Source organism: Pristis pectinata, chromosome 1 (assembly GCF_009764475.1).
Source record: "Pristis pectinata isolate sPriPec2 chromosome 1, sPriPec2.1.pri, whole genome shotgun sequence".
Lineage (NCBI taxonomy): Eukaryota > Metazoa > Chordata > Chondrichthyes > Rhinopristiformes > Pristidae > Pristis > Pristis pectinata.
Genome location: NC_067405.1, coordinates 25,588,193 through 25,610,667, shown reverse-complemented (window position 1 = coordinate 25,610,667; position 22,475 = coordinate 25,588,193). Strand labels below are relative to the sequence as shown.

The window sequence follows — 22,475 nt, the reverse complement described above, 5'->3', positions numbered from 1 at the left end:
GTACTATCTGCCTTCCTCTACTCAGCTTGGCTGTCGCCCATTCCCTTCCCGCTTTTGCATTATTTACTCGTGTTGTGACCAGCTTGCTGTCCATATCCATCTTGGTTTTGTGGATGCTCCACTGTGAATCCAACTACAGATCCAGCTCTCTCATGCAGTTCTCTAGTAGCTGCAGCTGGATACACTTCCTACACATGGTCGCCAGTGACACGTGAGTGACCCTGACTTTTTACATTGCCTGAGAAGGGCATTCCACTGGTCCATCTCTCCTGCTATAAATTACCCTTAAATGTCATTGACTCTCAAATGGTATTATTGCCATTACCTTCAACCAGAGAAAAACTGGACTACCTAGCATCAACCAAAGCAGTGAATGTCAGCAGACATGGAAAAGTCACTCTCAGCCCACTTGTCCTCACAGTCATCCGGAGACAAGCTCTATATTGGGAAAGCACAGACTAGACAAGCTCAATGTTGTACTCACAGAAGTAAGTTACAGACAATATATCACACTTCCTTCTTACAGCTATTAAGTGTGTCTTGTTCCACCAGCAAAACAGCCCAACCAGAGGAGGTGGCACAGTGGCGTTTATGTGGAAAGGAGTAGCCCTTGGGGTGTTATGGTATCAGGACAAACATAGACAAAAAAACCTCCTGTTTATAACTAACCATTCTCCCTCACTGTCACATTACTATCAAGCCAGGGGATTAATGCTGGTTCAGTGATGAGTGCAGAAAGGCATGCTGGGGGTACCACTAGAGGCACTAAAATTGATGAGGTGGCAACCGAGTGATGCAACAAACTCACCGTGCAATAGTTTTCACAACCAACAGATCAGACTGAAACTCTGAAGTTCTACCACATCTCGTTATGAATATTGACAAATATTTAGAAGGACAAGACTCCAAACATCCTCATCCTCAATAAAGGTATAGCACAGCATATGAGTGCAAGGCAAGAGAAAAGGCTGAAGCATTCACAACCAGGTTCACCAGAAATGCCAAATAGATGACCCATCTTGGCTTTCTCCCAAGATCGCCATCATCACAGAAGCCAGTCTCCAGCCAAATCGATTCATTCCCCTTAATATCAAGAAACAACAACACTGGATACAACATAGACTATGGGCCACACAACATTCCAGCTCTAGTGCTGAATACTTGTATTCTAGGACAATCATGTTCTTAGCCAAGTTGTTCCAATGAAGTTACAATACTGGCATCTACACAACAATGTGGACAAGTACCCAGGAATGTCATATTTGCAAAATAAAAGAACAAATATAATCTGTTCCATCAGGAAAATGGTTACAATCGTTGAAAGTCAATCCTCCCAGCTTCAGGACATCTTTGCCAGAGTTCTTAAAGGCAGTGACTTATGTCTGACTATCTTAAGCTGCTTCATCAATGACTTACATTCCATCAAAAGGTCAGAAATGTGGATGCTTGCCGATTGCTTGCACATCGTTCACAACTCTTCGGAAAATGAAACAGTCATCCTTGCATGCAGCAAACCTCATTCACTATCTCAGAAACCACAAAACCAGAAGGACTGCTGAAAAAGATCTGTTACTTTTTCAATATTTCCTTAGCTCTATATGGTCTCTTCTCAATATGACCAGGTTGGAGAGGGATAAAGTTTAAAAATTAACTTCAATAACAACTGGAAAGAGAAAAATACAAAATGATGAACTTACATTTGCAGGTTACATTGTCCTCATCTAAATATTGACCATCAGCACAAGCACAAACTCTGCCTCCAGGGATTATTAAACACAGGCCATTACACCCACCATTGTTTCCCCGAGTTGAATTTTCACCTGAAAAGAGAGAGCACAAAGTCTCAAACGATGATTTAAAAACTATTATTCATAGTTGCTAAATATATTTGGTGTCATATCTTTGCAGTTAACGAATCTGTATTATAAACATTCTGAATATAGCATAAATCCTATTCTTACTGAAATATTGTAAAACCAAATAAATTTGTTATACTTAGCTTTGATAACAGAGGTTAAATATAATGGAATAGATACTCCTTCTCTTGTGGTGTCCAGGATCTGGCCAGTACAATATTTTGTTCAATATTCATAAAAGACTACTACACTTCATTATTATCAGCCAGAGCTTATATAACACTCTTAGTAGAAGCTCAAGTTGGTATCCAGAACAGCAACCAGCAAACCGGGTAAGTAATCAAATCCCAGTCTATATACTAACTCGACCTTCCATCTGGAAGGAAGTCCAGAGGCACATTCGAGGAAACATGGTAATGGCCACATCATTGGTAAAAATAGTGCCCAGTACATTTAGGGAACTACCACACAGTCAGCGCAACCGCACAAACCAAACAAAAACTTTTTTAGGGGATTTTATGTTTGATAAAAAGAATACCATAGTTGGTGCTCAGCTTGAGTCATGACAATGTGTTTAAATGTTGCTGCTTGGGATTCTAATATATTATATATTAACTTCAATTACCTGGAACTTTTTATCTACATCTATGATTGTTGCCATTGGTAATAGATTCCAAAGAAAGCAGCACTCTGTTAAAAGTCCAATTCTGAAGTCAGAAACCTCCAGGTTCAGAACTTTCAGCATCCCAGTATCACACCAAATAATTCTGAACAATAAAGTTATTACACAACCCGTCATATTTTTGTTCCATTAGTTGATTAGAAAATGTTGAAATTGATTCACAGCTCCAAATTCAGGACTATAAATTGCAATCATATAAAAGGAGAAAATAATGTGAGGGACAGAACACTACTGCAGATCAATGAGAAAACAACTGGTTGATGGAAGAACACACAAAGTGCTGGAGGAACTCAGCAGGCCAGGCAGCATCTATGGAGGGAAATGGACAGTCAACATTTTAGGCCGAGATTTAGTTTTATTCAAATAAAAACTATATACTTCTTTTAATATATTTTATTAAGACCAGTTCTGTCACTTGTGTGTGGGGGTTAACTAAACTCAGATACATAAAGGCTGAAAGAAACAAACACCTGACCTTGCTCTCCCCCTATCTAAAAGGTCCACTCTTCCCTCGGTCGGATCTTCCAAAAACAACTTGGCCTAACTCCAGCAGTGTCCTGTACAGCACAGAAAATTCTAGTCTTAAAAAGTAACATATACAGTATTAGTACCTGAACAAGCCCTGCTAACAGAAATGGATTGAGTGACAGTTAACCTTGGTTCAATCGCTATCAAATAATTGAAATGTTAATGAATCTCATGAATATTCACATACGATCAAGACTATTCAAAAACGATCAAAAAACTAATTCCAAAATAAAAACATGAAGACTAAATAATGTGAATTACCTGAAACTGTCCTCTCTCATTAAAGCTGCTCCTCCCCATGAACACAAATGAACTTGCTGTTCCTAATCCAGCATATTTGTTCCGGAGTTAGCACTCTGACACTGGACTCCATGTGGAGTCCAACATCAGAACACAGTCAGGCTATCGGTGACAAGAAACTCTCAAGAATCAGAACTTCCATAGGCATCTGGATTTTCTTGCGTTATTATGGGAAATACAGGCAGTCTACTCTGTCAGGGAAATTCAAGTGAATGTTTAAATAAACAACACCTCAGTATTTTAGTCTGGTATGTAGGTTTTTAAAAAATTTTTGTTGGATTTTGTTTTGTGGAAAAAAATGAAAGGCAAATCACCAAGTGTAAAAGAAAATTACCAGGATGCTGGACTACAAGTTTTGTTTTAATGGAATCAAAAGCTATAGGGTAAAGGATAAAAGGTGCAACATTTTTAAAACAAAGTTAAAACAAAAAAAAGTGCAGGCTTAATCACTCTTCATGACTGAAGGGAATTTAACAAGTGTGTGGTGAATCTCGAGGATGGATTGCTTTTATTTAAATACAAAAACAATTTTTTTAACGTGTACAGTGACACACCTTTTGCTTGCCAAGGGATCAGATAATAAAAATTCAAATGATATATATACTTGTGACTTTTTTTACATCTTTATTCGTCACATGTTCATTGAAACACAATGAAATGCATCCTTTCCACAAAGTGTTCTGGGAGCAGCACACAGGTGTCCCCAAACTTCCCTAGCATGCCCACAACTTCTTAACCAGTACTTCTTTGGAATGTGGGAGGAAACCAGGGCACCCGCAGGAAACCTACGCGGACACAGGGAGAACATACAAACTCCTTACAGACAGTGGCCGGAATTGAACACAGGTCACTTGTGCTGTAATAGCATTACGCTAACCACTACACTACTGTATCTGTCATTTGTAAGGATGGCATACAACAGGCTGATACGCTAGGGCATGTTGAGATGAGGAAAGAGGATGTGCTGGAACTTTTGAAAAATATTAGGATAGATAAGTCACCCGGGCCAGACGGGATATATCCAAGGTTATTACAGGAAGCTAGGGAAGAAATTGCTGCGCCTTTGGCAATGATCTTTGCATCCTCACTGGCCACAGGAGTAGTGCCAGATGATTGGAGGGTAGCAAATGTTGTTCTTTTGTTCAAGAAAGGGAGTATGAATAACACTAGGAATTACAGGGCAGTGAGTCTTACTTCAGTGGTGGGCAAATTACTGGAGAAGATTCTTAGAGACAGGATTTATGGGCATTTGGAGAATCGTAGGCTAATTAGAAACAGTCAGCATGGCTTTGTGAAGGGCAGGTCATGCCTCACGAGCCTGATTGAATTCGTTGAGGATGTGACAAAGCACATTGCTGAAGATAGAGCAGTGGATGTGGTGTACATGGATTTTAGTAAGGCATTTGATAAGGTTCCTCATGGAAGATTCATTCAGAAAGTCAGGAGGCATGGGATTCAGGGAAACTTGGCTGTGTGGATTCAGAATTGGCTCACCCATAGAAGACAGATGGTGGTTGCAGATGGAGCATATTCTGCCTGGGGGTCAGTGACCAGTAGTGTTCCACAGGGATCTGTTCTGGGGACCCTTGCTCATTGTGATTTTTTATAAATGACTTGGATGAGGATGTGGAAGGGTGGGTTAGCAAGTATGTAAATGACACAAAGGTTGGTGGTGTTGTGGATAGGGTAGAAGGTTGTTGTAGGTTACAACAGGACATTGATAGGATGCAGACCTGGGCTGATAAGTAGCAGATAGAGTTCAACCCAGAAAAGTGTGAAGTGATACACTTCGGGAGATCAAATTTGTAAGGCAGAATACAAAGTTAATAGCAGGACTCTTAGTAGTGTAGAGGAACAGAGGGAGCTTGTGGTCCACATCCATAGATCCCTCTGGGTTGCCATGCAGATTGATAGTGTTGTTAAGAAGGTGTATGGTGTGTTGGCCTTCATTAATCAGGGTATTGAGTTCAAGAGCCGCAGGGTAATGTTGCAGCTCCATAGGACTCTGGTTAGAGCACACTTGGAGTATTGTGTTCAGTTCTGGTCACCACATTATGGGGACGATGTGGAAGCTTTAGAGGGGATGCAGAGGAGATTTACCAGGATGTTGCCTGGATTGGAGACCATGTCTTATGAGGATAGGCTGAGTGAGCTAGGGCTTTTCTCTTTAGAGCGAAGGAGGATGAGAGCTGATTTGATAGAGTTGTACAAGATGATAAGAGGACAATCGAGTGGACAGTCAGAGACTTTTTCCCAGGGAGAAAATGGCTAACACGAGAGGGCAAAATTTTAAAGTGATTGGAGGAAGGTATAAGGGGGATGCCAGAAGTAAGTTTTTTTACACAGAGAGTGGTGGGTGTGTTGAACGCACTGCCAGCAGATGTGCTGGAGGCAGATACCTTAGGGACATTTAAGACACTCTGAGATAGGCACATGAATGATAGAAAAATGGAGGGGTATGTGGGAGGGAAGGATTAGATAGATGTTAGAGCAGGATAAAATGTCAGCACAACATCATGGGCCAAAGGGCCTATACTGTGCTGTAGTGTTCTATGTTCTCTATGTTCTATATTGTCCTACTTTACAATAGTTACAAACTAGAATTTACTCTTATGCCTAATGCAATCAACTAAACAAAAACATTTTACTTGCTATCCTTTGTATATTAGTTGGACTAATAAATATGCTTCAACCGTCACCTGCTGACATTTGTGGGTGAATGGCACTGTGGTGAAATCAAGGGTAAGTACATTGTTCCTCCACGTATGCACATCATTGCTACAAACAAGATGTGTGAACTGTTGTTAATTGGGATCATTCATCTCAATACGTTTAGCCAAGGAGTGCAGATTTACCACAACTTCTGTTGTATACCAAGGCCATTAAACACATTTATTGAGAATGGGATTCTGTCTTCATATTTGAAAGATTACTATGTGTCAGGGAAATTTATGTTGAAGGAAGAGTTTGATTACTGTGTGGAGCATTTCAACTTACTTTTGGAGAATGAGTTTATTATAGTGCCTAGTAATTGAACTAATATTTGAAGTTAAACCATGTTTAATTATTTCAGCATTTATTAGTTTTCTTATATTACGTAGATAGATATTGCTGATAATGGCTCATAATTTCCTCACAGTTAGATGCATTTCTTTTACATACTTTTTCTTATGCCTCAGGAGTATACAGGGAGATACACACAAAGAGCATTGGATGAGTATGTTTGCTTTACTTAGTGCAAGTTCAATGTTAAACCACATGTAAAAGTGAACTTAGCACCTCAGTCATCACGTAACATGTTTACAGAAATGACCCAGCCTTTTATAACCTCTCTACACTCTTTGGCTCAAAACTGTGTGTTCTAAAACATTTGCTGGAGAGTCCTTGCACAGCCCAGCTGCTGAAGGGTAATTGGATTTGCTGTTGAAAACATCAGTGGTGACACTGTATGCTGGGAGCAGAGCAGTTTGAGGAGTTTGAGTCTGAGATGAGATTGGTGGATGGAGATCTGTGTGGTGCATGGAAGCAGATGAGTTAATTTATGTGACTTTACCAAGCAGCCCACTTGGGTAAGTCTAGCTGTGATTTTTATATTTATTTATTTAAGCAGTGAGGTGATTACTGGTGATTCCCATATTTCACTGGTCATCCCTAACTGCTGTAGAATTAAGGGGAGAGAGGAATCAATCACATTTCTGTGGATCTGAGTCACATTTAGGCTAGACAGATTTCCTTCCCTTGAGGAAAAAGTATACCAGATCTGTTTTTTACAACAATCTTGTGTGTTTTGTTACCAGATAAAATATTGTTATCCTGGGAGTGCCCCACCACCAGTACTGCTGGGAAGTGTGACACAGGATCTTGATCGAAAACATTGACCATTCCTTTGCTTTCACAGATGCTGCTCAACCCACTGTGTTCCTCCAGTAGTTTGTTCTTTTGCTTTGGATTATATCATCAGTCTCTTGTGTCTCCATCACTTGATGTACGCCTGATGGGAAGAATGTGTCAGATGCAAACTGGTGTATCTCAACCGAGGTGTCTGGTCACATATCCAGAGCAAAGCAATTTGACCAGAAATAGACACAATTGTGCCCATTTCAGAGAAACAGGAAAAATTGGTTTGGGTAGGCGGTGGCATCATGAAAAAAATAGGGTTACTCTTCAAAATTTCTGGGCGTCTATTCTTCAATTGAATACCAGAGTAACCAACGGTAATAATTCAGCTTTGGCTGCCCTGAGCACAGCATATATAACAAACACACATAATGACACGCATACTTCAAGTCCCAAGAGGGTAACACTTGTGCTTTCTGCCAATACTGCCTGCAGACCTATCATAGCCTTGTATTCTTCAATGGGAGTAGGTCATGAGGAAACTCTTTTGAACTAATCCTTCCCCCAATGGTAAATGTGGAATTACTGGTGTTGGAAGGAAGACTCCTTGGTAATGGTCACTGAGCCAACATATTGATCATGTCCTGTCCTACCCTTTCTCCTCCCAGTGTTTCGCTGATGATGTTTTTTTTAATCTCACCCAGGCAACAACTCAGAGTTGTGCCCAAAGGGATTTGGACATATTTGGGAAATAAGGATGACCAGTCAATTCATCAAACCTGGAGGAATCAAAGATGTGGGATGCAGACAAAGATATGCTCCATTCCAAAAGGAATTTGAAGAAATGGATGTTAATAATTTAAGAAATGGGATCCTGATTTATGGACAGATTCTTCAAAAGAAGGGTGGTATGCTAAAAGGTTCCTCTTGGATCAAACTTGAAGCCATCAGAAATTAATGTTGAACAAACAGTTGGAACAACCCTTTCATTTCCCTCAGTTCCTGCTCCGTTTACATTGAACTTTAGGTTTTCCTGTGGTATGTTGGTGCAATTAAGATCAATGCTGGCCTTGGAGACAGGTACCGTTGGACTCCATCAGATTAATTCAGGTTGTAAAATGTGCTTCCTAAGACTGCTAATGCCTTCTTTACTTGTTACTCTATAAGCCCTCTCGTATGTATCTTTTAGACAGGGCTTTCAATTGCATTATGATATTTTAAGTGACCTCAGTTGCCTTGTCTTTTGGTATCCCAGCATACACATGGTCATTCATGCAGTAGACTAAATGCACTTTGGTACCTATTGTTGTGTTGGACATTGATTTTGTTTTGCATTGCAGAAAATCCATGCATGGTGTAAACAGAACTCTTGACTGTGCAAATAGAAAATGTATTGTTGTCTATAAGTGCCTTCAATATATGAATTCTGACATCCTTATAGCTAGATATATGATGGAAGTCCCTGGCTCTGCTACCTGGATGTATGGTAACATTTACTAGTTAAAGAGCACATCTGTGATCAGTTAATTGTGACTAAGCTAGTGTTTTGATCCCTTTTGCTTGAATTGAGTCAGAGCAAAAAAGAGTACATTGGGATAGTGGTTACTTTTACAGAAAAGGAAGAACAGTGTGCAGTAGTAGTCTTAGAGAACTGTTTGTTCCATTCAAGGAGTCCAAACCTCATACTGTGCCTATATCCTTTGCTTGAATTTGTCTGCAGGAAATGAGCAGCTGAAAGGAATGAGGAGACTTATGTTTACTGGTTAGTATGGGGATGCAATAGATTGTCCTAAAGAGTAGATTCCCTAAAATTTCCTCCAATGTAATAATAGCATACATGAGGAATACAAGGATCTGTGGACCTTTTCAGCCTTCAGCTGTTAGAATGACTTGAAGCACTAATCACTCTAAACTGAGGAACCCAAAGCTAAGCTTTTTTTTAACCCTTGAGGTGCATAGTATTTTTCTTTTCAGGTTAACAATCAAAATCATGTTTTATATTTCAGCCTTCAGTGCAAGAGCATAAGATAGACACATGATCACTGAAAAGAAGGACAAGTTACAGCACATTTAAAAAAAATCTTTCTTTACAGCTACAGGGATTTTATCGATTTGTAACAATTTGTTTTTAGCCTACTAGAATACACCAATCTTGAAATGAAATCAACTTGAAAAAGAAGCTTTTATGGTTCATTGAAGATTAGTAACAGCCATTAAATCATTACTAGACATTCATAATCAGTTACAGGGGGTTATGTTCTTCAGTGTATGCTTACTACAGTATAATTCACAGGAGGTGTTACTGAGATTAGCAAACATAAATATTAAGGCTTAGGTCAATCTTTGCTGTGGTTGGTTGCACCATAGCACTGATGTATTCTTGGAGGTTTAAAACAAACAGCTGCATGATTACTCAGTCAATACAATGCCCAGAGCAACTGAGTCTGTTTTATAACATATTTAATCATTGTTTTCACTTCCGATGTCTAAACTACTATTGCAAAGGGGTGTGGGGAAGATTTAAATGCATACAGGACTTCGCCTTGCCTATCAGAATCACCTTAAAGCACTTCACACATAATGAATGAAGTAGAATAATTGGTGTGATATCAATGATGTACCTCAACAAGTGTACAGGAAGGAGGATCTCATGATCAGCAACCAGATCAGGGTACTCAGACAGTGGTCTGCAGGCCAGACCTGTTCCTTGAAAGTTCCTGATGTCACATATGAGAGAACCACTCCTGGAAAGGAGTACCAATATTCTACTCACATGCAATCCATTAAGAACAGACCTTTCTTTAATACTCTCTTGCCATTACAGCGTGGAGATCATAAAATAAGTGAAATGAATTATGCTCATAGAAACAAAGAAAATTTTTGACTTTGAAGGAGACCATTTGACCCATTGTGGCTGTGTCTGCTGAAAAAAAGATACTCGACTTACAGTACTAGGTCCATAGCCTGGTAAGTCTCAACTCTTCAAGTTCACATCCAAGTACTGTTTAAATATACGGATGGCTCTGCCTCTACCATGCTTTCAGGTCTCAGATCCTTACCAGCCTCTGGGTGCAAACCTTTCTCCTCATTTCCCCTCTAATCCTTCTATCAATTAATTTAAATCTGTCCCCTGGATTTTGACACTCTGCCAAGGGCAAAAGGTCCTTCTTATTTTCTTTATCTGCACTCTCATAATTAATTCTGACCTCAGCCTCTATATTCCAAAGGAAACTATCCTGGCATAACCTTTCTTTCCCCATATCTACATTTTTCCAGGTATGGGCTGATGAAGGAGTTGGTCAGGCAGGTGACTGCAATGCAATTTGAGCAAATGATCGAGCATTGGGGTGTGGTTGGGAGGTGAGAGGGAGGAGGTGGCAGCTTGGAAAGTCACAATGGTAAGTTAGAGAGGGTAATTATCAGGAGGAAAATGGACACCTGTGGCCGTGGTATAGGTAGGGAAAGATTTTTTTTGTAACTAACATTGAGCATGCCTCAACCTTCCGGTTAAAAAATATTTCTGTGTTTTCACGTTTCTTGTATATATAAACCCGATTTCTTTGCTACACACACACAGTATTGACAACAATTTTATCCTCTGAACTTCTGCTCCCACTAATAATAGTCCTTTGGGACCACAGGTCTGTGCACCCCTGGACTAATAAATGACCAATAATTCTGCTTTCTGGTGATTTTGTTGAAGGAAAGAATGCTGACTAAAAATCTGGGGACCATCAGAGCTTTTCTACACAAGGATGTTAATTTTGCCTCAACTTAGTGTTACATTTGGAGGAAAATTTCCCTCACAATACAAAACTTACCAGTGCTGAACTGAAATATTAACTGTGACTATGTTCATAAACCAGTCAAAGTTTACCAACAAATTTCTGACTTGAAGATAAAAGTGCTAACAACTCAGTATTGTTGGCAATGAGAGAAGATGGTGAAATTAAGGATGATATTCATCAACTGGACAAAAATTAACAAAGTCTTCCATCTATGGCTAATATCAGCAACTTTCTGTTTAAACACTAATTGATTCCAATGGCTAATTCATGAGGAATATCTAACAATACTGTTCAGCCTGAAGCAAAAATGAGATAACATAAATCTAATAGACCCAACATAGAACAGTACAGCACGGAACAGGCCCTTTTGCCCACAATGTTGTGCCGACATAACTAATCCCTCCTACTTACAGAATGCCCATATCCCTCCATTTTCCTCTCATTCATGTGGCCATCCAAGCCCCTCTTAAAAGCCCCCAATGAATTTGCCTCCACAACCCTATCAGGCAACGCATTCCAGGCATCCACCACTCTCTGAGTGAAATAGTTACCCCTCACGTCTCTTCTGAACCTACCCCCTCTCACCTTAAGTGCATGCCCTCTAGTATTGGATCGCTTAATAATAGGAAAAAGATATTGCTTGGCCACCCTGTCTATGCCCCTCATAATTTTATACGCTTCCAGCAGATCACCCCTCAACCTCCACCGCTCCAGAGAAAAAAGCCTAATTTTGTCCAGCACATGCTTGATAGCACATGCCCTCTAATCCAGGCAGCATCCTAGTAGACCTCCTCTGCACCCTCTCTAAAGCCTCAACATCCTTCCTATAGTGAGGTGACCAGAATTGCACGCAATACTCTAAATGCAGCCTAACCAGAGTTCTATAGAGATGCATCATAACTTCTTGACTCCTATACTCAGTATCTCGATTAATGAAAGCAAACATTCCATAAGCCTTCTTAACCACCCTATCTACCTGTGTAGCCACCTTCAATGAGTCATCGACTTACACTCCAAGGTCTCTCTGCTCTTCAACGCTGTTAAGAATGTACTGCCTCTTGACATTAGTCCTACTAAGGTGCAACACGTCACATTTATCTGGGTGAAACTCCATCTGCCATTTCTCTGACCACATCTGCAACTGATCTATATCAAGCCGTATCTGTCGCCAGTCTTCTACTCTATTCACAACTCCACCAACCTTGGTATCATCTGCAAACTTACTAATCCATCCAACAACATACTTATCCATTTATGTACATCACAAACAGCAGAGGTCCCAGCACAGATCCCTGCAGAGCACCACTACTCACAGGCCTCCAGCCCAAATAAGTCCCTTCAACCACCACCCTCTGTCTTCTATGGGCAAGCCAGTTCTGGATCCACACAGCCAATTCTCCACTGACCCCATGCATCCGAACTTTCTTGATTAACCTATTATATGGGACATTGTCAAATGCCTTATTGAAGTCCATATAGATAACATCCACAGCTCTACCTTCATCAATCTCTCTCGTCACCTTGTCAAAAAACTCAACCAAGTTAGTAAGACACGACTTGCCCCGCACAAAGCCACGCTGGCTTTCCCTAATCAAGCCATTGGATTCCAGATGCTCGTATGTCCTATCTCTAAAAACTTTCTCCAGCAATTTCCCTACGACTGGATAATCTGGATGGGAACCATCTACTTTGTTTTGAAATTCTAGAATTAACTAAATAGACTTAACTGGTCTTTTGGAGCATTACTCATTTCCAGAGTTCCAACTGCCTGTCTATCACATGCAATGAATTTACTCATGGGTTCATCTTCATGATCACAGGTTGCAACTTCAGTACAAATAGTAGACAAAGGGATATTTCCTTACAGCCAATTCATTGATAATCTTCCTATCAAAAATAAATGAAATGCAGATTCCAAAAAAAAACTCTCATTATAAAATAATCCTGCTATAAATTCTTCTATTCTGCATTACCGGCTATTTGTTGATTTTAGAGCCAAAATCTGTTTTTACCATATTTACTGCACTGCACATATTTAGACATTCCAACTGATATGCTGTATGTCCAGAAAAAAATGAAGACAATGCAAGAGGAGAGATGAAGGGTCTATGACCCAAAACATTATGTTTCTTTTTCTGCAAATGCTGTCAAACTTGTTGTTTTTTTTCCAGCATTTTCTGTTCTCATTCCAGAGAAAAAAAGAAAACTGATTTTGTTATGATATTCCTTCTCCAAATGTTACTCCATCATTATAGCCATGAACTCATTTAGGTGTACTGAATTTCCATTTAGAATACCTATAATATTTTATATTCATGGTGCAAAGTTTCAATACATTTTCATGCAATTTACTTTTGGGTGGGGAGCATGACAGTAATTTGCTGTTGCAGTTAGCTATAAATAATATTTTCCATGGAACCTAGGAATGAAAATTGCATTTGTACCGTGCCATTTATTATTTGTGGGAGAATTTCAACTTTTATCTTTTTCTTTTATGCACATTGAATTGAAGACAATTGAGAGTACAACTCTGACTATCATGTCCTTCTATTATAGTGTCTGAAAAAAGCTTCTGATTACTTAGATGAAATTCTATTTTATTTTCAGCAAATCACATCAGTTTGCATTTGATATCTACATGAAATCTGCATCTGATATATGAAATATTCACAGAAAACCCAAGAAAAACATACAAGCTCAAGCCTCATCAGAACCAATAAAACTTCTATTTGTGAATAATCAGGCTTAGCACAAGGTTCCTGAGCAGTGGAGACTGAAAATAGTAACTCACTGAATTTTTCATAAGTGAAAGGTATTTGCAAACATCCTGCAGGATATGAATGGAAATTAGTAAAAGTAAATTTAAAATTGGTATATCAGGAAGAGCTCAAAGAGTGAAAACGGCTTCCATTAATCCAACAGTCAGGATGGTAGAAACAAAAATATTACTCAGTTTGAAGCTGGTTGCTCTGATGGCAAATTTAAGGTGCAAGAAGGATTACATTGATAGGGCATATGTCCTTTTCTTGTCCCCGATTTTTCAACAAGGTTGATTCAAAGTTCATTATGTTTCCACAGTAAAGACATTGTGAAATTTCAAGATAATCTCATTATCCTGCTAAAAATGTGAGATCCTTCTATTTTACTGCAGTGGTTCCGTCAGATATATTTAAGATATTTATTGATTGCATGATTGTTTTTGAGCATATAATTTGTGTAACACAATTGGAGTTTTTTACTTAAGTATCTTCAGTCTTTTTCTTTAAAATCCATAGCACTTCTTTCACCTATATTAGTAGGGGTTTCTTTGAAGAAAACTACATCTGTCTCTTTTCCTTGAAGTTGATTTAAATTTAGAATAATGATAGAAATCATTTTGTTATCAGTATGTATTTTTCCAAAACCTCCCATTCAATCTTCTCTTTTTCCAAACTCCATCACTTGCTTGTATCTGTTTGCAAGATAATCCTCCAAATCCATGCATTATTACCTGCCTCATTGTCATCCTAGCATCAGATATCGTGAAAGCATATTTTTCATCCAGAAATGTCTGAAGTCTTTGTATTATTAAAATTCTTGCATAGAGCACAAATTCCCGATTACCTCATCTCACAGTTTTAGGTCCTACTTTCTGTCAGCATCCACTTTTCTGAATTGCTATGACAATATTTCCTACTTAATTTCAATATGTTAACTGACACATTGTGGTTTATGGCTTTGGGCACATGTTATATGTATATGGTTTAGAAGATTGGAATCAGTAGCAAGAGGTAATATAAAAGCTGATTTATACTACTCAAATGTGCTTCAAATTGTTGCCACATCTCAGAAACAAACAGTTTATTCAATACCAAAGAAAACCTTAATTCTGATATTTTTCCCAGTTAAAAAATGGTCCATGTTTTAATTAACAAGCATATTTGAGAATAAATTATTTGTCCATCAATTGGACCTTAATTTTAACTCAAAGTCAGGGCACCTATTTATTTCAATGCGGCTTTGTGAGATTTCATTTCCAATTTAACTTGGCCCACACCGTGAGAGCTGTGTTACTCAAAAATTTCACATTTTCAGCTTTGAATTTGAAAAGTGACATCTTGTCAAATATTACTAAGAGTTCAGTGTTGTATCTTTGAGTCTTTTCCACTCTCTATTGTCTTACCCATCCCTTGGTAATCTCCTCCAGCTCTGTTGCCCTCTAAGCTGTATGTTCTCCTCCTGTGTTGACCACATGAGTATCCCCACACCTACTCCACCATGATTTCCTGCCATTGCCAAGGTCCAAAGTACTTAAATTACTTCTCTAACCCTCTCACTGTCTCTTTACCTTTCTTCCTTCCTTAAAACTTAATTCTTTAAAAAAAATGATTATCTTTTCTAATATCCCTTTATAGAGCTGAGCAACTTTTTTTTTCATAATCTTGCTGAGCAGTAGTTTGGGATTATTTTTCACTGAATTAAAAGCACCATGTAAAGGCAGAAGCTATTCTTGTTCTCCCATTTGAACTTACTGGGTCTTCATAGTGATTTTGTTTCCTTGCCCATAACCTATCAACAACATTGATTTAAAAAATCCACTATATTCCCACATACAGATACTATTAAATTTCAAGATAGTTTCATTACCCTGCTAACAATATGAGGAATTGCCATTTTTCTGTAATATAAAACACAAGAGTTCTCGTGGATATGTGTAGCTTATTATTATATTCGGCAAATCTTAATTATTTATATTTAGTCATAGACTACCTCCAAATCTGTGTGGCTTTCAAAGTATTTTCAGAAGAATTGACAGAAAATGGGAAGGTGAGTAGTTTAAGTGATGGTCTTGGTGAGGGTTGTTCACAATGCAGTTGATAGGTTTCTGTCCCAATGCTAAATTTGTTTCCAAGACCTTGATTGGTTGAAAAGCATGTACTGGAAACCTTTTGCACATTCACATTTTGTGGTTTGATGCTGCCATCAGTTCCCCAATAAAATAGATTCTGAGAATACTTACAAGAAAACGATATAGGAATTCACATGTGTAGGTTGTATGAGCTGCTTCCAACATTCAAAAACTGGACAGACAGCAATTTCCAGAATAAAACTGTTTCACAAGTTCAGAAATCACAAGCTAACAAACATACATCAATCTGAAAAACATTTGGTGATTGTAAAAAAAATCAAGTAATTTAACCAGCCTGTGTGATTTTAAAGGAAGTTGCTATCATTTTTATTCCTTGAGCGAACTCTCCTTCTTCACAATAGTTTTAACGTATGTCATTGGTGAAAAATTGTGATTCTGCTCAGCTTCTGCTTGAAATGATGGTGCAAGAAAGTATCCTGGTCTCTTCCTTAGTGAAGAATCACTCTGTTGTAACTGCATTGCAAATTCCATTTCACACTCTGACAAGTACTGCTGCTGTGATTACTCACATACATGCCATGCACCAAGGCTAAAGTACAGATTGGTAGCTAACTCACAACTCAAATTACTGGCTTCATTCTTCCATGTTTCTTCCTGCCATCAGAATATCCTTCCCAACACAAAATACAATGTTGATTCGTTGTGCACCAGCCAGACTCCCCAAAGCAAATCAAATTCCTTCTATTTCCAATCAGTGCTAATTCTTAACACAAGAAACAAAGAGAGGATGTACACAGTGGCATTCCAAAGTTTGTGTGAATATTCCACAGAGTGCAATTGACAAATTGCCCAGAATGTGGCTATGAGGCTCAATCTGTGGTTATAACAGGCTCTAATCAATATGCTCTATATACAATTTGCTCTATTCTGATATATCACTACTCCAAGGATTTCATATAGAAGAAACACTCCCTGAATAGCTCCTGTGGATTTGGACTCTGTCTTCATGTCCTCCTTCTTCCTGTTCCCTTCTGTTTTAACCCTCTGCTTCTTGACACAAAAGCAATCTCACAAGACTTCTTCTGATTTCAGTGTCATTGTGTGGACACAATCTAACCAGAGCTGCGTGGGCAAAATCAGCATCTTTTTGGAAGTCAGAATTAATTTTTGAAATCAAAATATACATGTGACCATGAATGGCAAAACAGCAGCCAACCTATAATAAGTTCCTTTAAATAATTCCCTTCCTGCCTATTACCACTTGTGTTACTGGATTAGTTTATTGCACTGCGCCAAAACAAGTTCACAAATTGATCTAACAATATGTGTGAGATCTCAATTGCAATATTTTATTTGCCAGTTTCAACAATTCTAATATATGTCATAGATGCCTAGAGAGCATCCCAATTTATCCCAACTGCAGGTGGGTGAGCCCTGCAGGAAAGGTAGGAAAGTTATTGAAGAACATTCCAAGGTACAGGTTTCATGTTCATTGGCAAGGCAGGGACAGATTAGGAGAAATCAGCATGGTTTTGTGCAGGGGAGATCATGTTTCACAAATCTGATTGAGTTTTTTGAGGAGGTATCCAAGAAAATTGATGAAAGAAGAATGGTAGACATGGAGAAACAAAGGACTGCAGATGCTGGAATCTAGATGGAAAAACAGCAAGATGCTGGAGGAACTCAGCAGGTCAGGCAGCACCCGTTGTTTGTCCTAATGCAAGGGTTCGACTCGAAGCATTGACAATTCCTTTCCCTGCGCAGATCCTGCTCGACCTACTGAGTTCCTCCAGCAGATTGTTTGTTGCTCCAGATTCCAGCATCTGCAGTCTCCTGTGTCTCCATTGAGTATAAGAGATGGGATGTCATGTTACAGCTGAACAAAACATTTGTTAGATCACACTTGGAGTATTGTGTACAGTTCTGGTCGCCCATTGCAAGAAGGATGCAGTAGTAATAGAGAGGGCAGTGAGATTCACCAGAAATTCATCTGCCTGGAATGGAGAACTGTAGTTATTAGTGGGTTTGGACAGGCTAGAGATTGGATAGGTTGCGGTTATTCTCACTGGAATGTAGGAGGTTGAGCGGTGGCCTTATAGAGGATAATAAAATGGAGGGGCATTGATGGGATAGATAGTCAAAATCTTTTACCCAGAGCAAAGGAGTCCCGAACTAGTGAGCACAGGTTTAAAGTGATAGGAGAGATATTTGAAGGAGACCTGCGGGGTAGGTTTTTCACACAGATGGCGCTGACTATCTGGAATGAGCTGCCAGAGGAGGTGGTAGAGGCAGTTACAGTTGCAACATTTAAAAGGCATTTGCACAGATACTTAGATAGGAAAGGCCAACGGGGACACCAGAGATTCTGTGGATGCTGGAATCTGGAGCAACACACACAAAATGCTGGAGGAACTCAGCAGGTCAGGCAGCATCTATGGAGAGAAATAAACAATCAACGTTTCGGGTTGAGGCCTTTCATCAGGACTGGAAAGGAAGAGGACAGGAGCCGGAATAAGAAGGTTGGGGGAGGGGGACGAGTACATGCAGGCAGGTGGTAGGTAAATTCAGGTGATAGGCGAGTCTGGGTGAGAGGGGGAAGGTAGGAGGCTGGGCCTGGGGGAAGGGGGAGAAGTAAGAAGATGAGAGGTGATAGGTACAAAAAGGCAAAGGCTGAAGAAGAAGGAATCTGGCAGGAGAGAGTAGTGGTGGAATAAAGGGAAGGAGGTGGGGAGAGGATAGGCAGGTCATAAGGGCGGGTGAAGGGATGGACAAGTCATGAGAGCAGGGGAAGAAGAAAGAGAAGGGGGTCACAGCAATGAGGGAAGACAAAGGAGGAAAAAAAGGGGTGGAGAAGAGGGGAGGGTTTACCAGAAACTAGACAAATCGATGTTGTGGCCATCAGGTTGGAGACTACCAAGGTGAAATATGAGGTGTCGTTCCTCTAACCTACATCTGGCCTCAATGTGGCAGTAGAGGAGGTCATGGATAGACATGTTGGATGGCCACCGGGAGATCCTTGCTTTTGTGGCAGACGGAACAAAGGTGCTTGATGAAGCAGTCACCCAATTAGCATCGGGTCTCACCAATGTAGAGCAGGATGCGCTGGGAGCACCGGATGCAATAAATGACACCCTCGGATTCACAGGTGAAGCGCTGCCTCACCTGGAAGGATTGCCTGGGGCCCTGAATGATGATAAGGGAGGAAGTGTAGGGGCAGGTGTAGCACTTGGTGCGATTGCAGGCATAAGTGCTGGGAGGGTCATCTGCAGGGAGGGATGAGTGGACAAGGGAGTCGCGGAGGGACCGATCCCCAAGGAAAGCGGAAAGGTGGAGGGAGGGGGAAGATGTGCATTTTGTGAATGGCATACAGGGTTAGGGGGTTAATGCAGACAAATGGGATTAGTGTAAATAGGCATCATGGTTGGCACAGATGAGGTGGACCAAATGGACCCATTTCTATGCTGTATGGGTCTTTTGTGTAGCCTTCTGACACCAGATTTAATTTTTAGTGTTGATTATTACCAATTACCAGCCCTGATTCACCCTTCTACTTGCTTCATTCTTCTGCAATTCAGAGATGAACCCCTACATGATACTATTCCCTCAGCCTCGTCCCACCAACTCCCAAATCCCATTCTGGATTTGACACACAGTTCAGTTTGCATTTGGTCTGACTACTGTGATCTATGGGTACCTAATTGCAGCACCTTGGATCTTCAGCTCCCTAATACTGTGGCCTCTCACTTCTGTGCTCAATCAAAATCTAGTCATTGCAGTGAGCAGAAAAAGCATATAGACGAGTAAAATTACAGTTTACAAGAATCAAAAGAGGATCTTGGAAGAGAAGTACACAAAGCAGAATTGATAAAATTCTAAGAGAACGTTTCTTGGAGGTAAGAGATTGCCTAGCAGAAAGAAAATTTTATTTTGTATTCTATCCAAGACTATTATAAAAGCTTTGGAAACACTCAGATTTTTCTATGCTGCCTGTAAATTATTTAAAATGAGTTAACACATCAGGCAATGTCGAGGACATAGGGATTTCTTACGAACAGGTTATAAGTATTTTTATGACCAATGTAAAAGATAATAATGTAAAAGAGTTTGATGCATGTAAACAAATGAGAGGAGCTTCTTGTCAGCAGTTTTACTGATAGAAGGGTTGCAAAAATGCAAACCATAGTTGCATGTACTTAGTAACCAAGTAAATTGAGAAGAAAGTTTGGAGTGGAGTCAATGGTCAGCACAGATTTATAATCCCCTGATCACACTCATCTCAAATGAGATAACGTGGAGCTCTGTGCATGCCTACTTATCTGATGATCTTATTAAATGATCTTTCATGGCAAACTTAATTTGAAATGAATTTGAAGGGCACTGTGTTATACAGCAAGATTGGAAACAAGACTTTCACATATGAGACCGGGGTTCAATCCATTCCATATTGATAGGATGAAAACTTTCACTATCTTCTGACAAAAAGAATCCCATATAAAATACATTTTGTTTGTCTTTATCCAAATCCTAGTGGAGATGAACATGCAGTGTAGAACTGACCTCAATTTAACTCTAATTTCCACTATATTGATAATATCGCTAAATGTCATACTATGCAGGTGGATTCCTCTTCTGAATCTGGCACTGTATTCATTGTTAAATGGAGCTTTACTCTGCACTCACTCATGCTATAATTGCCACTGGATTTCAGAATCAAAAATGTTCCCTTACACTCCTTTGATAAGCACAAAATTAAATCAGCGGGATAAAAAAGAAGCAGAAGGTTCAAAGATCAATCCTTAATGCTAAAGCTTAAAAATCCTCTTTTCTATAATTCGAGAATGAATCTAAAGTTGTAGTGGTGCAAGTCTAAGATTAAAAGAAAAAGAAATTAGCAAAATTATATTGGTTCAATCATCGGGAAGAAAGCACCACAGCAATACACGGAAAGAGATTATCTCTACAAGTTGAGAAATTTAATCATATGATGCTGTTTTTATATTAAAAAAATGTGCTCTTGCAACTAGTCCAATTATATAAAGATATAGTTATAATTATACAGCTGCAAAGGTAGGGAACTACTGGCATTATTGTTCAGAGTAAAAATGTAAAATGCAAAAATTTTTTCAGTTATTACAGTTATCTTCTTAGTTTTCTAGTCTTTATATAAGTTATATTTGGATGATGACCTTACATGATTCTACTTAAAGACTTAAGGTAAGGATAGTGTGTTTGCAGAGTTCTTGGTAGGCCAGATGAGAACCGGCAAATATAGTATTAAGTTTGCGTGTGTCTGTGTGTGTTGGGGAGCTGTTTGGTGATACGGCAGAGACTGGTGATGATCGTGGCGAGAGACAAAGATTGATGGGTGAGAGAGATTGGATGTAATAGTTTAGTAATTGCATCACTACATTTTAAACCTATAATGTGGTAAGAGCACAAGAAAATAAGAGCTGGAGTAGGCCACTCGGCCCCTCAATCCTGCCCTGCCTTTCATTATGATCATGGCTGATCTATGCTGGCCTCAATGCCTTTTCTGTGCCCATTCTTTGTATCCTTCAATTTTTCTATCTTTCAAATACTTATCCATCTCTGCCTTAAATATATCTAATGACGTGGCCTCTGCCTTTAGGGGCAGGGCATTCCTGAGATGCCCTACCCTCTGAGTGAAGAAATTTCTACACATCTCAGTTCTAAATCACCAGCCCCTTATTTTGTAGCTATGCCCCCTTGTTCATGACTCTCCCACTAGTGGAAGCATCCCAACATCTCTGGGATCTCATTTGTTTAAATAGGCTCATTCCTCATTCTTCTAAACTCCAAGAAATACAAACCCAAACTGTTATGTCTCTCTTGATAGATCAACCTTCTTATTCCAGGAATTAGTGGAGTGAAATTCCATTGGACTGCCTCCAAAACTATAATATCTTTTTTTAGGTAAGGGAGCCAAAACCGAACACAGTACTCCAGATGTGGCCTCACCAACACCCTATCACCAGAACACTGTTTTTGAATTCCCATAAAATTCAATTTGAGATTCACTGAATAGCATTGCCAGGTTTCCCTGTGTAATGCCACACATAGTGTCATTTTAGACTGGCAACTCTGACCTTGACAGTCATATATTTAAACAACATAATACAAGCAACACTCTTCCAGCCACAGGGTAGTATTACTACTGAATGATGCCTACAGGAGGCATGTTCTTTTTGCAAAGGAGCCATGGAAACCCTGCAAAATTACAATTGGTTTCTCTTGGCAGGAGGTTGCCAAAGAGGTCTCTGTAAGGAGTAATAGTTCATGTGTGCAGTCAATGAATGTTTGCACTTCAGAGATAGATGCTTGCTTTGCAGGTAAATCTTTGTGCACTTTGCTTTGTTCCTGTGGGCTGATGAAAAGCAGATAAAGCCTTCTTTCCTTCTCTATTAATTCTTGGTGATCTCCTTAGTGTAGTGATGTATAGCAAATGGTAATATGTGGCAAAATCAGCAGCAACCAGGATTGATCCTGAAACCTAGGAAGCCGGGAATGACTGTGACCTTGTCCTCCACATGCAAAGCAGTCCAAGCACATCTGTGAGTCTGTATTTGAAGTGGCAAGAAATCAAAGATCTCTGTGAGGAGAGTGTGTTGGCCCTT

The 22,475-nt window shown here is 39.5% G+C and overlaps 1 protein-coding gene across 1 annotated transcript in view; it reads right to left on the bottom strand.

The window, feature by feature from the left end:
- The window catches only part of LOC127583300 (low-density lipoprotein receptor-related protein 1-like), a 1,307,163-nt gene that overhangs the window by 559,530 nt on the left and 725,158 nt on the right, over window positions 1-22,475 (bottom strand). The window contains exon 15 of the mRNA XM_052039177.1: window positions 1,698-1,820. Coding sequence (XP_051895137.1) covers window positions 1,698-1,820 — 123 coding nt within the window. The remainder of the gene's footprint in view (window positions 1-1,697; window positions 1,821-22,475) is intronic.